General features: G+C 42.4%; 2 protein-coding genes across 2 annotated transcripts; one reads left to right on the top strand and one right to left on the bottom strand.

Annotated features, from left to right (window-relative positions):
• Positions 867 to 5,643, bottom strand: LOC8057207 (E3 ubiquitin ligase PARAQUAT TOLERANCE 3). Its single transcript, XM_002464081.2, has 6 exons — positions 4,939 to 5,643; positions 3,555 to 3,657; positions 3,229 to 3,366; positions 2,692 to 3,137; positions 1,744 to 2,497; positions 867 to 1,621 (listed from the first exon to the last, which is right to left on the bottom strand). The coding sequence occupies exons 1-6, from the start codon at positions 5,120 to 5,122 to the stop codon at positions 1,210 to 1,212; spliced, it is 2,037 nt and encodes a 678-aa protein (XP_002464126.1). The 5' UTR covers positions 5,123 to 5,643; the 3' UTR covers positions 867 to 1,209.
• Positions 6,827 to 10,750, top strand: LOC8057206 (pre-rRNA-processing protein TSR2). The gene is made up of 4 exons (XM_002466675.2): positions 6,827 to 7,141; positions 8,639 to 8,730; positions 9,327 to 9,440; positions 10,325 to 10,750. The coding sequence occupies exons 1-4, from the start codon at positions 6,931 to 6,933 to the stop codon at positions 10,508 to 10,510; spliced, it is 603 nt and encodes a 200-aa protein (XP_002466720.1). The 5' UTR covers positions 6,827 to 6,930; the 3' UTR covers positions 10,511 to 10,750.

Below are 15,671 nucleotides of genomic sequence, written 5' to 3'. Positions count from 1 at the left end.
ATGTGATTAATTTGCTCCTCCCGGATTATAATTCAGAAAAGAGAGATGCTATCCAACACTTGTGTTTAGACCGTACGTACTGTTACCGGTGTTCAAAATCAAATTCTTATGCTATCTCGTATCCCAGGGTTACAGTGTGAGCATCGATGAGTTACTATAAATAAAATCTAAATATTCAGAACCATCAGTGTGTAGAAGAGGAAGAGTGTGTTAGTTTCCCTGGATTAGAATTTAGGAAAGAGAGAGATGCTATCCAACACTGGTGTATAGTCCGCACATATTATTGTTACCGATGTGATCAGTTCGCTCCTCCCCGGTTAGAATTCAGAGAAGAGAGAGATGCTATTCAACACTCGTGTTTGGATCGTACGTATCGTTATCGGTGCTCAAAAGCAAATCCTTATGCTAGCTCGTATCCCATGGTTACAGTGTGAGCATCGATGATTTACTATAAATAGAATCTAAATATTCAGAACCGTTAGTGTGTAGAAGAGAAAGAGTGTGTTGGTTCAGACCAACGACCGTCGTAAAAATACTTTTTTATTTTCTCAGCATATATGCTAGAATGTTACAGTGACACTAACAAACTTGTTGCCTGATTATTACTAATCATCTTTTGATGCATTTTGGAATTGAACCTCAATTCGTATAAGCATGGCATGAGTCTAGCAGGGATGAAGGACATTGTGATAAAAAGTAAAAAGAACAACAGGAAAGTCGCATCTCTCTGGTTTTAATATTAAGTACAGATTCTATATACTATGTCAGAGAAGTGAGTGAATACAACTTAAATTCGAAGACGCCATATTATCAATTCGCGTCATGCACAATCAAAATTTTATCCAAGGTACACATAAAGTACGACATGAGGGAAGTCCTTGCTACATATTATCAACATTATAAAACGGTTCTTGTAGGGTAAAAGGGAGACCAAATAAGTTTTTTTTTAAAAAAAAAAAACACTTGGAAACTTATTGGAATTCTATATATATTTGGAGAGATTGCATTACAGAGAGCTGGCAATGCTCTCATCATTAGTACAAATTGCTAATATCAATACATCTCGCCAGGGAACCGGAAGTTTCCCTCTCCTTTCCTCTGCCTTCGGGGGCAAACATACAATTAGGAGTAAAAGAAAATCCATAGGTGAGCACTGGTAACCAGCAATGCATTACTGCACTTGGTCCGCCATAGTCCACATTCTTCCATTCAGTGCCTTGTGTCCACGCCTCCTGATGATCTGCGACCCCATCTCCTCTTGAAATTACGTTCATCGTCGCTTGCATCCTCCTCACGAGTCATCATACCCCTGGAACCATGTCTCGATCTCCGGCCGCTCTGCCTATCGTCATACTTTGGAGAGGAATCGCGCATCCGCTTCCTACTAGAGTGATCCTCAACGGAGGCTCTGTCAGAATGCCCATGTTCCCTCCTCTCGGAGCTTGGCCTTGTTCTGTTCCTTGTTCTTGATTCTGAGCCATGAGAGGAGACCATTTGTCGCTTGTGCTCTGGTGATCGGGGCTGAACACGAGTGTCATTGGGTCTCTCACTCCTCTCAGGGTGATTTGAAAGTGCCCTAGCAGCTGCAGTGCCCCCACAATGCATGGGCACAGTTGCAGGCCTGAAGAGATCAGCAATATGGACTGTTAGTGTCACAAATAACAAGTGAAGCTCTGAATAACTGGTATAATTCAGTTAAAGAAAAAGGACACTCTAAACTGAGGAGGATAGGACAACACATACCTTTGGTAGCTTGCTGGATAGCCTTGCATTGCAAGAACCTGCGGTGGCATGCCAGTAAAAGTATTCACACAATATGGATCCATTGGATAACCGGTGTAGGGCATCCCCATTGAGCTATACATGTAAGGTTCAGTTGCCCAAGGATATCCATTGTTAAAGGGATTGCAATATGCAGGTTCAAATGGAACATTGTAACCATAGCCAACATTGTTAGGTTGAACGTTCTTAGTTAAGTCTGCCTTCTTCCGCTTCTTCTTTGGTTGATCTGTCCTTGTGACATTGTGTTTCAGGGCCCCTGAAACAGTGGTGGCCTTTGAAATTGATTCACTTCCATCCTTTACTCTGGGGGCTTCAGCATTTGCTTTCTCTGCTGACAATTCTGCAGAATTGCCTTCATCTTTGCTAAGGATTCTAGCAGTGTCTGCCAATTTCTCTAGAGGTTGCTTCACTGGAGCAACTCCTGTGGCAACCTGGAGCGCATCGTCAGGTGCAGATGCTGCAGGTAGCTGGTGGTCTGTAGATTGCTTCATCTCCCTTGCTGAGGCAGCAGAAGCAGTGGCGCTCTGTATTTTGGGGTCAGGGTTGCTGCCTGACGAACTTCTGTGCCTTGTTGTACCACTTCCGCCACTGCTAGCCTGTGTTCCCAACATATTGCTTATTGTGCTCCGAAGTGTGTGATTGGGAATGAGGTCATCTGCTAGTGTCTTGACTCCACAAATGCACTTCAACTCTGTAATAATATAGTCCCGAATGCCTGACAAAAGGTAAATAGAAACTCGTTCCTTATATTGTTCGAATGATAATTACTTGACACAGAAACAGCTAGATACTGCTATAAAAACAAATTTGGTGTAAACCATCTTGGATACTTTTTGGATAACGCAATCATTGACACCAAAACAATGACACTGAAGATACATACAAATGGAGTATATGAAAACCACTTACATCTATCACAAAAACTGTCAAAACAGCACTTGCTTGTCAATACTGCATCTCTCATCACTTTTTTACATAGTCGGCAGTGGAGCTCTGCTGGCAAGTCATCAACAACACTAACCGGGGCAGTGCGGACAAGTGAATCCAAAATGCCATCGACAGGACTGACAGTTACTACTGGGACAAGAGACCGACTCATTTTATTATTGTCGAACTTGGGATCACCAATGGTTGGGCAATGGTGAATAAAATGCCCTGCAATTCGGCATCTGTAGCAAATGTATCCAGGTGGGGGCGTCTTGTTTTCCTGTGAGCAGTGTTGAATGAAATGGCCTGGAACACCGCAAGAGCGGCAGACATATCCTGGTGGAGGTGTCTCCCCTTCCAATGGCCCATAGTTACGCCCTGATGTAAACCTTCCACTGCCTTGTCCTCTTTTAGATGGGTGCTGTTCCCTACATGCACCATGGAACAAGATTATGAGTGAAGGCAACAAGAAGAACTACCATTTCGTGAAAAAAGAAAGAGAGAAAGTGATATGCTTACAATTTGAGTTCAGCAGCATCAATCACTGCTGCAATTGCAGCATCTTCATCTTGCACTACTGTGGAGGAACATGACTTTGAGCTTGAATCAATAACGACTGACTTACAAGGTACAGAACATTCTTCTGCGACTTTCCGCCTGCAAGTAGTTACACGAAGTTAGTACACTTAGTTGAAACAGATTTAATTGACGATGCTTCAGCTATAGACCTTGCAGTATGACACCACAATTAAACTGTGTTTGGACAGAGGACTCAAAGAAACTCCTAGCCTCTCTTTCCAAACAGCGAATGATAATGCGAAGACAAGATTAAGAGGGGACATTACGTGGGGGACAAGACGATCTTCTCTGACAGTTGCCCAGGAATGGAAATTCTGCGGACCAGCACAGTTGTGTTCTGTGGTACGGATGCTCTTTCATCTGCATATTCTGAATTCAAACACAAACACAGAAAACAGAAATGTCAACTAATAGTCCACCAAAACAAACATATTCTGGCAAGTTATAAGATAACTCTTCTCATATATACCAAATGATGCAGTTAATTGAACATCGAAATTGAGATGTTTCTATGACAGAATGACTTTTATCCTTTAGGTTAACAATTGGGATTTCTCAGAGCGTTATTGAGATGTCCTGGATTCATGAACATACTGTGAAAAAGAAAGGAAAACAAAATAGAATTTCTACACTTCACAATTTACAAATATAAGCTTTACATCAGTATGCCAAGGAGTACTTCTAATAGGATGTGCAGGTACATATGGATCATCATTCATCCAGTATACAGTTTGGCTGAACTCCTTCAGGAGGCAACACATCCCATGGGCATACAAAATGATAGGAGACCATACACAAATGCAATGTACACGTATTACAGTTCTCTTATTTTTATCAGCAACAATGGAAACACAAGTAAACAGAGACCATTGTACTTAACGGAATACCTATTCGTGCCTATGGAATATTGATGTACAAAGCAAAAGTATTACAAAATCTCTGCTAGCTGCAATTGGAGTCATCAACTTGCACTAACACCAAAATAGCCGAACTGAGTGAGGAATCCAGATTGAAATAACACATGCAAAATCATTGGCATCAAAACTAGGACAATCAATAAAACCATATGTAAAGCCAAACTGAGTGGGAAATCCAGATTGAAATGACACATGCAAAATCATTGGCACCAAAACTATCGATAAAACCTATGCAAGTCGCGCTTTTTTTTCAGACCTACAACTAAGCAATCCGCATGCACAACTGAACACTAAAACAAAGTTCAGGTGTCCCTATTGTCAAAAAAAAAAGTTCAGGTGTCCTGATCCCAACCAAACTGATTGTTATCTAAACTAGCCCATGTCTTACAGGCTGCATGAATCCAGACATCTCAGCAAAGCTGAACTCATTTTCCCAAAATTGCGATGATCAAAGCAATTGTGCATAATTTTATTAGGCTGAAGTTCAGGTGTCCAGATCCCGACCAGATCAATGTTATCTAAACTATAATCCAGACATCTCAGCAAAGCCTAACTGATTTTCCCCAAAATTGCGATGATCAGAGGTCAATTGCACATAATTTTATTAGGCTGCAAAATCGATTGTGCTTCGAAGTATAGGCAACTAAGATAAAGTTTTACAGAATCATATGCTCGTCTGTATATGCATAACTAAAGTAATCGAGTACAGTTAAGCTATTTGACGTTAACGAACCTTCGCCAGTGTGGGCGTTGGAGATGACAATATCCTCTGTGGCACGGCCGCGGGTTCGCCCACGGCCGTGCTTACCGCTCGTCATGATAAGCTGCTTGAGTTCAGACACAGAGATAAAAGCATGGGGCACAGGCATAGAACAGATTTCCTTTTCACTCTTATATTGATAATACACAACACCCATGATGGATGGCGAGTACTGTCTCTTTTTCTCACGAATAAGGGCTCTCTATTTCGAGATGGCCCGAATAATTTTTTCAGATCTCAGATGAAATACAACGAATTGGAACGAGAAGAATCACTGAACAAATTCGATCTACGAAGAGGCGATCGGCGATCGACGACGGCACGGATCCTTCGAGTCGTCGATGCTGGCTTGGTGGTGATGGAGACGTAGCCTGTGGACCAAGCGATTCCTCGGGACGCCGTCTGGGGAAGATCGCAGATCGCAGGTGTCGAAGACGGGTAGATGACGCCGGGTAGCCGAGACGCCGGAACGCGGCGACCGGGGGTAGGAGCGGGCGGGCGATTCCGCCGGATAAGAGCGCCGGATCCGAAGGCGTCGCCGGGGCTAGGGTTCCGAGGCGCGTGCGGAGGCTGGCGGCGGGATTGGGGAATTTTGCGGAGGCGACGGGGGGCCGTGGATTTTTATACAGAAGAGAAAGAGGCGTACCGTGAACGCGTGAACGAGTCGGACGCGGCGGCTTCTGCCTCGTTTCCTTGGCCACGAAGGCTTCTTTGACCTGCGCAGCTGTCCTGCCGAACCGAACCGACCTTTCCGGACAACCCCATGTGCAGTGCAAAGTAGGCTCGTTAGGCCTCGTTTACTTTAAAAAAATTTACAAAATATAAATAGTAATATTTTCGTTTATATTTGATAAATATTATCCAATCATGTACTAACTAAATTCAAAGAATTCATCTTACAAATTATAAATAAACTATATAATTAGTTATTTCTTTTATATATTTTAGCGCTATATGCATGTGCTGCAAAATTCGATACGATGGGAAATGTGAAAAAATTACAAAATATTTTGGGAACTAAGGCCTTATTCAGTTGATAAAATTTTATGATTTCAGGTATTGTAGCAGTTTCGTTTTTATTTGATAATCCAATCATGGACTAAGTAGGCTTAAAAGATTGTCTCACAAATTACACACAAACTGTATAATTAGTTTTTGTTTTCATCTATATTTAATACTCTATGCATATGCCGCAAGATTCGATGTGACGGAGAATCTAATTTTTTTGGTAAAACTTTTTGGAAACTAAACAAGGCCTTAGATCATGATTTTTTTTTGTGTTACAATATTTTTGTTTGTATTTGGTAATTATTGTCTAACCGTGGACTAATTAGACTCAAAAGATTTGTCTTACAAAATACAGACGAACTATACAATTAGTTATTTTTTATCTATATTTAGGCCTTATTTAGTTCGCCCCAAAACCATTTTTTTTAAGATTTCGCGTCACATTGAAATTTACGGCACATGCATGAAGCACTAAATATAGACGAAAACAAAAAACTAATTGCACAATTTACCTTTAAATCGCGAGATGAATCTTTTGAGTGTTCATGATTTGATAATAATTATCAAATAAAAATAAAAATACTACAGTACCCAAAACTAAAAATATCAAAATCAAACAAGGCCTTAATGTTTTATGTATGTGCTGTAAGATTCAATGTGACGGTAATCTTGAAAAAATTGAGGAACTAAACAAGGCTTAAACCTCTCTTGGGCCAGGCCTCTAAAGGTGGACCTGAAATCTGGGCCGCCTAAAGCCCGAAAATGGAGATGCACTCACGAAGCTCAGAACCTGGCCCCTGGCGTGGCGTGTGCACATTTTTCTTGGGCCGCATTTTCCTCCGGAGTCGGCATCTGGAAGGGTGACCACGGCTGGTTCTGTCTCTGTCTGCGCACGAGTCTGAGAGGGAAAAACCCTAGCCGCCTTCCTCCATCAGTCCGTCCCAAGCCCGCGACACCATGGCTGCATCCAACGGCGGTGGCGGCGGCCCGGGCCCCGGGCCGATCTCGGCCGAGGCGGAGGCGGCGTTTGGAGAGGCCATCAGGCTAGTGTTCGGGCGGTGGACGGCGCTGCAGATGGCGGTGGAGAACCAGTGGGGCGGCCGCGACTCTCGCTCCAAGGCCGATCAGTTCGGCGAGTCCATCCTCTTCTGGTTCTGCCGCACTAAGGGTACGTGCAGCTCCCCCAACATACTCGGATGATTTTCTCCTCGTGAGGTGGGATCCGGAAGTACGGTTGGTATGTTGTTTAGTTTATAGTTTCTGAATTCTCATGTCTTCATTCAGGGAGTTTGGAATTTGGATCGACTGTAGATAGTTGCTATGTTACATGTGGATTTGGGTTTCTGATTGTGTGCAGAAGTTTGATTCATTACATGAAAAAACGATGTGATTTGTATGAATTGATCATCATAATTGGTTGCTTGTCTATTAAATGTGAAATGTGGAGGAACTTAAGATTGTTTAATTCTTTTTTGGAGGTTGCCCTTTTGAATTATCTTGATCCAGATAGTTGAACAGATAGTCATTTATCCTTAAGAAGCAACCAGTTTTTGTCCGATAGAAATCTTGGTCAACTTTGGTTCTAGAGCAGTTTGTACATTTCATTTAAGAAGCAACCAATTTTTGTTCAATAGAAATCTTTGACAACTTTGGTTCTAAAACAGTTTGTTCATTTCATTTAAAATTTAAAATATGGGAGCCATTCAGCTGCCATGCAGTATGCTGTCCATTTTACTGCAAAAGCCGCCTCATTGATATTTATCATCAGCATATATAATTTATGACATGAATACATATTTATATTAGAACTAAAAACCAAAACTACTGGATTCAGGCCTTTGTAAGTCTTGATGGATGGTGGATATCATCTGTAGCCAGCAAGGAAATGGCTAGGTGCATTGTCACATGCATTTAATTGGTGGGAGCTTCTGAATTAGTCACAATTGGAGAGATTTATGAGACACTTAGCTGGAAGAGATTTAAAAACACTTGTGACTTGGTGAGATGTACTAGGCCTTTGTTAGGTTCATCATAGTGGACTCAAGGATCAAACATGGAAGCCATATGTCTCAGTTGGTCATTGCAACTCAGTGCCACATGGCCAATTGGATACCTTGTTAAGAAAACTAAAAAATGATGCATCCTAGATCTTATCAAGAAACATGCCACCTAGTGTCCTCCGAGAAAATTGGGAATGCTACTCCACTGCAACTAGGGGGGGGGGTCTCCTTAATCCTTATGGCTATCTTTTCAGCAGGAAAGTGGAATTAGACTTTTGCAGGAAAGTGGCCTTATGGCTAGGTTCGTAAAAAGCTTGTTGGAAATTGGAAATACGTACTACCAGCTAGTTGTGTCATTGGTAAACATAATTAACTGATTGTGTCTTAATGAGTTAGTATTTTTGTAATTGACTTATATTTCAGTTGTCAGCCCTGAGCTAGTATTTTTCTTTACTTTAGTGGTTTGTATTAAATTTTTAAGGTCACAAGTGCATACATTTTACTCAGTATTATTTGCCTGAAAAAATATACAATCCAGTTTTTTATAGCTTCTGTTTATTTTAGGAAAGTGTTTTTTTTTTTTGCATCTGTTCAACTATGGGGTTAACTTAGCCAGCTTGGACACTTTTATGGGTCTATTTGTACTGATAAAGTTTTCTTTGCAGGTCCACATTATTTCGAAGACTTGGTGGATATGATGTATGACACAATTTCTGAATCCTTCAATTCTGACTTTGAGGATAATAGTGTTGAGGAGGTATATTATATATGAATCCTTCAATTCTGACTTAGTTTGGATTCATATATACCTCATTTACTGTTTTTACCAGACTATTTTTTTACAAGTTGAGCAATCTATTGTTTCTATTTAGCAGCGTCAGACGTTAAGGTGTTCTCATTTCTAAGGATAGAAGCATGAACAGATTCTAATACTCTTACCGAATAGTATGTGACAGTTGTGCTCAAGACATGATTGTACTTGACATTAATTGCCTTATCAGATCATGATACTTGCCTTTGAAGTGAAATGTACTAGATAGGCACCCTAGGTAGCATGGTTTGATTAGTCGCGAAAAAAAAGGTAGCATGGTTTGATTGGTACATGGATGGATGTTTGGATGTGGATTGGACCATTTCAACATTACACAATGAGTATTGGGATTGGAAAGATCTTATGCACTTTATGACATATAACTCGCTCACCAGTAGATAATATTTCTTAAGAACTAGGTCTAGTAAGAATATCTCATCTAATTTGTCTTCAGCAACAATTTTGTATCCTAGAACACAGAAACTTGCAATAACCAGTGTAGTGTACTAGTGTTCATTGGTTTCAATGATTTTTTTTAACAGGTTGCTGAACAGTTATTGATCATACATGAAGAATGTCTGCAAAACAATTATTCTTCTATAGAGAAGTTAAGGAACTCACATGTTCAGGGGAATGCTGTTTCTCAAAGTAGACAGGTGTGTACTGTTATTGAATTTTATTGAATCATGTGTTTCCCAGGGTGGACATGTGTGTACTGCTATTGCGTTCTAGTATATTATAGCATGCTTCCTTTTCCTGATTTATATAACTATCTTGAATGAACTTTTGCTTCAATTTAGTGTCAGAGTGTTGCCAGTAATCTTGTCCAGATGGCTTTTAACGTGGTCTTCCTAATGTGAACTCAATTTGCTCATTGTGAAGCTGTATATAATTCAAGAATCGTAGCATCCATTCTTATGAATCTGATTAGTTTAGTAAGTCTTAAACTGCAACATGTTTCCAGTGTTTAGCTGCAGTAGACACCCAGTTGATATGACTCTTTTGCATTTTCCGTTTAATAAAATGTGTTTAAGAATGGATAGAAATGATATAGTTGTGAATTGAGACCATACTACTTTTTTGAGCTGGTGTTTCATGCTTTATTAAAAATGAAGATCTGATGAATGAAAAGGTTGATTCCACAATTATTTTACAATGTTTGTGGATTATGACCGTGTATCAAAGCACAGTTAACAATGTGAGATTCAGAACCAGAAAATGGTTACAGTCACACAGGATACCTACTGCGTTTTTTTTTTTTTTTGCATGTGTCATCAAGTTTACTATGTCCATTTAGAATTTAGAATATATCAATGGATAATGTTTCTGACAAAGCCCTCACATGTTTTATTGTACATACATGCCATTTCAGCATATGGTAGCATCATTGATCCACCTTAATATGAATAATTGTTCGTCTAGCAGACGAGATTAGAAACCTCATTGTTTCTGTAATGTTGGTTTCATCCCCGACATTTCTGTGTTATATTGCACCATTGGCAATTCCTTGGCAAATTGTAATTGGTCTTCTCATGAGCAGATAGTGGCCGATGATGACGATGACAGTGATAGCTCAGATGATGGTGATGACACATCAATGATGGAGGATCAAGAGGCTCCTCCGGAAGAAATGGCAGTGGACAGGCCAAGGCCGCCCAGGCCTACACCCGATGCCGATGGGTGGACCGTTGTGCCTCCTAGGCGTGGTGGTCGCAACAGGAATTAGGCACAGCTGGAAACCTTGCTGAATATATACATGTTGCTAGCTGCCGGCTTTCGTACGCGGTGTTTCTGAGTGTTGCGGCTTCATCCTTTACAATGTATCACTCGGGATTTTACTCGACAGGGATGATGTTGAGTGTGTAGTAGTATGTTTTGTTTGCCACCGCCCACCAAATTGTTGTAAACATGGTAATTATTATAGATACAACTGTGATCAGGTTGAGTGCTGCAGTGTCATCGTTTACATGCTGTCCGTCCCACAAAGAGCTTATTCGTAGCGATTCTCAGACACCTGGGCCCTGTTAGGTGTGATTACCGTGCATGCTTTTGCCAGCACATTGATTGCGCATGCATTTGGGGTCATTTGGTCACTGATAAGCATCTTAATTTACTGGAAGTGTGGACTCTGTTGGCCCTTACCTAGTGCTGCTCTGCATTGGATGTTCACCTCTCCCGCGCTACGCCTACGTGCAGCAGCAGTACGCGTCTTCATGGGATGGGAGCATAGGACTGACCTGCCAGGGCTGAACTCGAGATGTCCAGGTGCGGGAGTCTGTCTTCAGTTCTGTGAGCGCAACTTTTGCATGCCTCTTGAGCTCATGCTCTTCTCGGATTCTCGGTCGACGACCTATGCGAGACATCAGCTGCCCTGCCCTAGGGGCTCACTAGGGCTTTGTGTATGATAGCATCTGCTATTCCCAACGGCAGAACTGTGTGCTCATTTTTGGCATTTTGCTAAAGGAGGGAGGAGTACTGTACTACAGCTCCAGGTCCCAGTGGTTATTGCTGGCCCTAACGCAGATTAAAACAGCCTCTGAGGTAACCAAGCGACCAATCCACATGGACCGGAGCCAACCCTGACAAAGCCCAGAATGTGAACAGAAAGCGCGCCGGACCTGTGCCAAGCAAATTTCCTTGTTTTAGGCCTTGTTTAGTTTCAAAAAAAATTACAAAAAGAAAATTAGATTATTCATTACATCGAATCTTACGGTATATATATAGAGCATTAAATATAAATAAAAATAATAACTAATTGTAAAATTTATCTATAATTTACGAGACGAATCTTTTGAACCCAGTTAGCGCCAGTGTTGAACTGTTGATGCACACAGCAGCAAGTATCATGTGGTCATCTAAAGAAAAAGCAACATGATGGTGTTGGACTGTTGGTGTCCATTTGGGCACAGCTGACGGGTATCCATCAGGTGCTGCTGGTAGTGGTAGGAGTATCAATAATTTGTCTGTACCGGGGGAGAGAAGAGAAGAAGGTCGATCGGTGGCTCTGTTGCCCAGCAGTTCAAGGTTGTAGCTCATTAATGCCGTGTCTCCTATGCGGCGGCCGGCTACTCCATGCCTAGAAGCTAGGAGCTAATCTTTTTCTAGAGTGTTTAGCCACCGCTCACTGACAACAACTTTCATGTGCCCCCATGTGATGATTGGAGTAGAATCAGTCCCTTAATTGGTCAGCAATACTCCTATATATGGGCTATGGTTAAGTAGTAATCTCTCTCTATGTGTGTCTGTCGCAAGTACTATTTTAAGAACATGTTTTATGTTACTAGTTGTGCTGTTGAATGGCTGATAGCAAAAGATGCTTCTTTAGTTACACTTTTTCCCATTAAAAAGGAAAAAAGAGAAAATACAAAGAAGCTGCTCTGAATCTCTCATCCATGTGAGAGGATCAAATAGACTGCTCAAAAGAGGAAAAGTTTCCAAATAAAGCATTCAAACTAAGTACAGTAGCAGGTACATCTTTAATTTGTTTTAACAAGAAAGAGGCAGATAGCTTAGCAATATGATGATGCACTACTAACAGCCGTCCAGTTAATTATCTCCTTGCATGCATTAATTAAGATTTCAAAGAACACGTCACAGAATCATACACTATCTTGGATCACTAGCGTGTGTTTATTGGTTTGGAGATAAGGATAAGACATGGCAGAAAGTACTGTTAGCTGATTTGTTGTGAGAGAAAAACACTTTTGAATGTCCGGCAGATTCGGCTAATAGGCTCAAGTGAACAAGACAGTCCATGAGTTTTGGGTGGCGCCATTCTACTTGCTTGTTTGGTTGATGGTAGGTTGATCCTAAATTTCCGTTTGGTATTTCAAAAATAAAACCCATTTAATTTGAGGGATTCAGATAGATAGGGTCACTACACCACAATATCACATCTCGGTGTTATGGTGTAGTGGATGATAAAAAAAAAGAGTTAATGGCAAGATCTTGAGCTTATCTTCATCTTCTTGCCGCATGTTTGTGCGACCCTCAATTTCAAGGGACGACAACAAGTAATTGTCTCCCTTTTTGTCCTTACGTTTTAGTTTTTGGCATAACGATTAAGAAAAAAGTGAAAAAAAAGGTGTAGTTCATAGAAAACGAGAAAGCTGCATTTGGAAAGTGGGAATGACATTTATCTTGGAACAAGCATAGAAGAAAGAAGACTAGATTAACACTTATTTTTTTGGGATAAAAAAATACATATAAGTGAAATATTTTCTCTTTAAGGACTAGTCCATCCTTTTACACCAGCTGAATCAAACACTAGGTAAAACATGATCGAGATCGACCCCTCCTATCTCGCGGTTCTAGCAGCCAAACACATGCTAAAACACATGACGTTAGGTTTCAGACACGAAAAATATGCGGAGAACAATTCATTTATGAGTGTCATACACTCGTACGTACTAAAGTGCTGGGGTACTGTACGTAGTAGTAGCAGCACATGTATATATGTATACCCACGAACATTATTCATCACGTATACTGTACGATTGATGCAATGAACCTGTCTGTGGGGTACATGTACACGCAGCACGGCGAGCGCATACAACCGCAGGTTCAGTGGACTGAAGAAGAACAGAGGCGATATAGGCCTTGTTTAGATGCACCCAAAAAACTCAAAACTTTATAAGATTCCCCGTCACATCGAATCTTGCGTCACTTGCACAGAAAATTAAATATAGATAAAAGAGATAACTAATTGTACAGTTTACCTGTAAATCACGAGATAAATCTTTTAAGACTAGTTACTCCATGATTGGACAATGTTTGTTAAATAAAAATAAAATTGCTACAGTATCAAAATCCTAAAAAAAAAATTTTATCTAAACAAGGCCATAATCGTGCCCTAAAAAAGACACAAGAACACAAGGGCGGCTGCCGTCTGCCGTGCGGTTGGGCTGTCTGCCTCCACATGTCCGTCCCTAGTGTAGGAGTACGTGCAGGCGGCCCTCTTTGACGACGGGTGCTGGTGTGCTGTTGCTGCTGCTGCTGCTGCTGCAGTCGTCGTGCCGCATGCAGCTACTACTCCTCGCGGCGCAACCATGAAAACCGCCTCGCCCGACCGACAGGGAGACGTGTGGCGAGGCGAAGCGAGGTCGTCCCTGCCATGCCATGGAATGGACGGTGCTACAGTGCGCGTGATTGTGTGGATTGTGCCCGTCCATGCCCTGCACTGTGGCTCCCAACTGTTGCGATGCCTCGTCTGCTGCAGAGATCTGCTCCCTGTTCATGTGTCCTCGACCAAAACAGTCCGAGGCGTGCCGGCCGGCGCCTGCCACCTGATCGATGGCTATACTCTACGTAGGCGCTGATTACCGCGCGGCAATGATTCAAGTAGTACTAGAGCATGCAGAGCTTGGGAGGTTGAAAAGCGGCGAAGAGACGGCGGGCCGTACGGATGTCCTAATCGCCACTACTCATCATACTACAGTGCTACAACTACAACTTGATGAGGGAGGCACATCAATTATCACGCTCGCTCATGGCATGGGCAGATGGGGCTAGCTCCGGCTCCATGGTGGCTTTCTTTAGCAGCAAGCAACGTCGTCGTGGACGTGGAAGGAAGACGACCAGAGACGAGGGGAATGTGAGCCCGGCGGCCACCGGGGAGCAGACCACAGGGCTGAACTGCACAGCGAGAAAAAGGCAGGCGCCAAAAGGGGGGAAAAAAAAAAGTGGACGCGGAGGGACATGGATTATTAGCCGTGCCGGACCATTCTGGAAACGCAAATAAAAAGGCCAAATGGCCGAGCAGCAGCCAGCAGGGGACGGTGCACCCTGCACGGCTCATCATCAAGTGGCCATGACGGCGGTCGCGTTGCGGCACTGCTGCGCGCCCGGCGGTACAGACAAAAAGGAGGGGCCTCGTTTTTGAGAGGAGGCACGCGAGGCCCAGGCGCTGCGGCGGTGGCGGTGGCGGTGGTGGTGCGGTGCCCCATCTTGTCCGGCCCGTCCATTCACCGCCGGCCGGAGCCGGACCCAACCGAGCAAAAGATGTCCCCGTCGTCCCCGGCGCTCGCCCCTCTCCATCTAGGCCTTGTTTAGTTCCTAAATTTTTTTTGATGAGGCACTGTAGCACTTTTATTTTTATTTGACCGACATTATCTAATTATGAAGTAACTATGTTGAAAAGATTCGTCTCCCGATTTACAGGCAAACTGTATAATTAATTTTTATTTTTATCTATATTTAATGCTCTATGTATATGTCGTAAAATTCGATGTAACGAAGAATCTTGAAAAGTTTTGGGTTTTTTTGGGTGAACTAAACAAGGCCCTAGTCCCTAATAATCGATCTAATCCAACAAGTGTCCAGCACGCACGCAGACCGGCACGACGACATCGCTCGCCGTCGCACAGAAATCCATCTGGAAACGCGCGACGCGACGGGACTCGACGGGACGGGCGGATGGCCATCCAAGCATCCATGCATCCTCGCTCGAGACCCAAACCAAGGCCTTGTTTAGTTCCCAAAAAATTTTGCAAATTTTTTCAGATTCTCCGTCACATCGAATCTTTAAACGCATGCATGGAGTATTAAATATATACGAAAATAAAAACTAATTGCACAGTTTGATCGGAATTGACGAGACGAATCTTTTAAGCCTAGTTAGTCCATGATTGGACAATATTTATCAAATACAAACGAAAATGCTACCGTACTCATTTTGCAAAATTTTTTGCAACTAAACAAGGCCCAAACCGCCAGTAGTACAATAATAAGGATCGACACAGATCTCTCCTTTGATATGTTAATTAATCAGCCGACAGGCTAAACCTATCCGCATCATGGGTTCAATCAGCGCGTTCGGCACTGCTGCTGCACAACAGCTCCGCATGTTACTTGTACCGCGGCTAGCTACTACACCCTGCAGCAGTCAC

The sequence above is a fragment of the Sorghum bicolor genome, chromosome 1 (genome assembly GCF_000003195.3).
Source record: "Sorghum bicolor cultivar BTx623 chromosome 1, Sorghum_bicolor_NCBIv3, whole genome shotgun sequence".
In the NCBI taxonomy this organism is placed as follows: domain Eukaryota; kingdom Viridiplantae; phylum Streptophyta; class Magnoliopsida; order Poales; family Poaceae; genus Sorghum; species Sorghum bicolor.
The sequence above is the reverse complement of the archived record's forward strand: the minus strand, read 5'-3'. Positions and strand labels throughout refer to the sequence as shown.

Coding starts and splice junctions, on each gene's coding strand:
- LOC8057207 (XM_002464081.2), bottom strand. CDS start 5,122: ATGGGTGTTGTGTATTATCAATATAAGAGTGAAAAGGAAATCTGTTCT. Junction 3,367..3,554: donor AAGATCGTCTTGTCCCCCAC/GTAATGTCCCCT, acceptor AACTACTTGCAG/GCGGAAAGTCGCAGAAGAAT. Junction 2,498..2,691: donor TGACAGTTTTTGTGATAGAT/GTAAGTGGTTTT, acceptor ACCTTTTGTCAG/GCATTCGGGACTATATTATT.
- LOC8057206 (XM_002466675.2), top strand. CDS start 6,931: ATGGCTGCATCCAACGGCGGTGGCGGCGGCCCGGGCCCCGGGCCGATC. Junction 7,142..8,638: donor CTGGTTCTGCCGCACTAAGG/GTACGTGCAGCT, acceptor TTTTCTTTGCAG/GTCCACATTATTTCGAAGAC. Junction 9,441..10,324: donor CTGTTTCTCAAAGTAGACAG/GTGTGTACTGTT, acceptor TCTCATGAGCAG/ATAGTGGCCGATGATGACGA.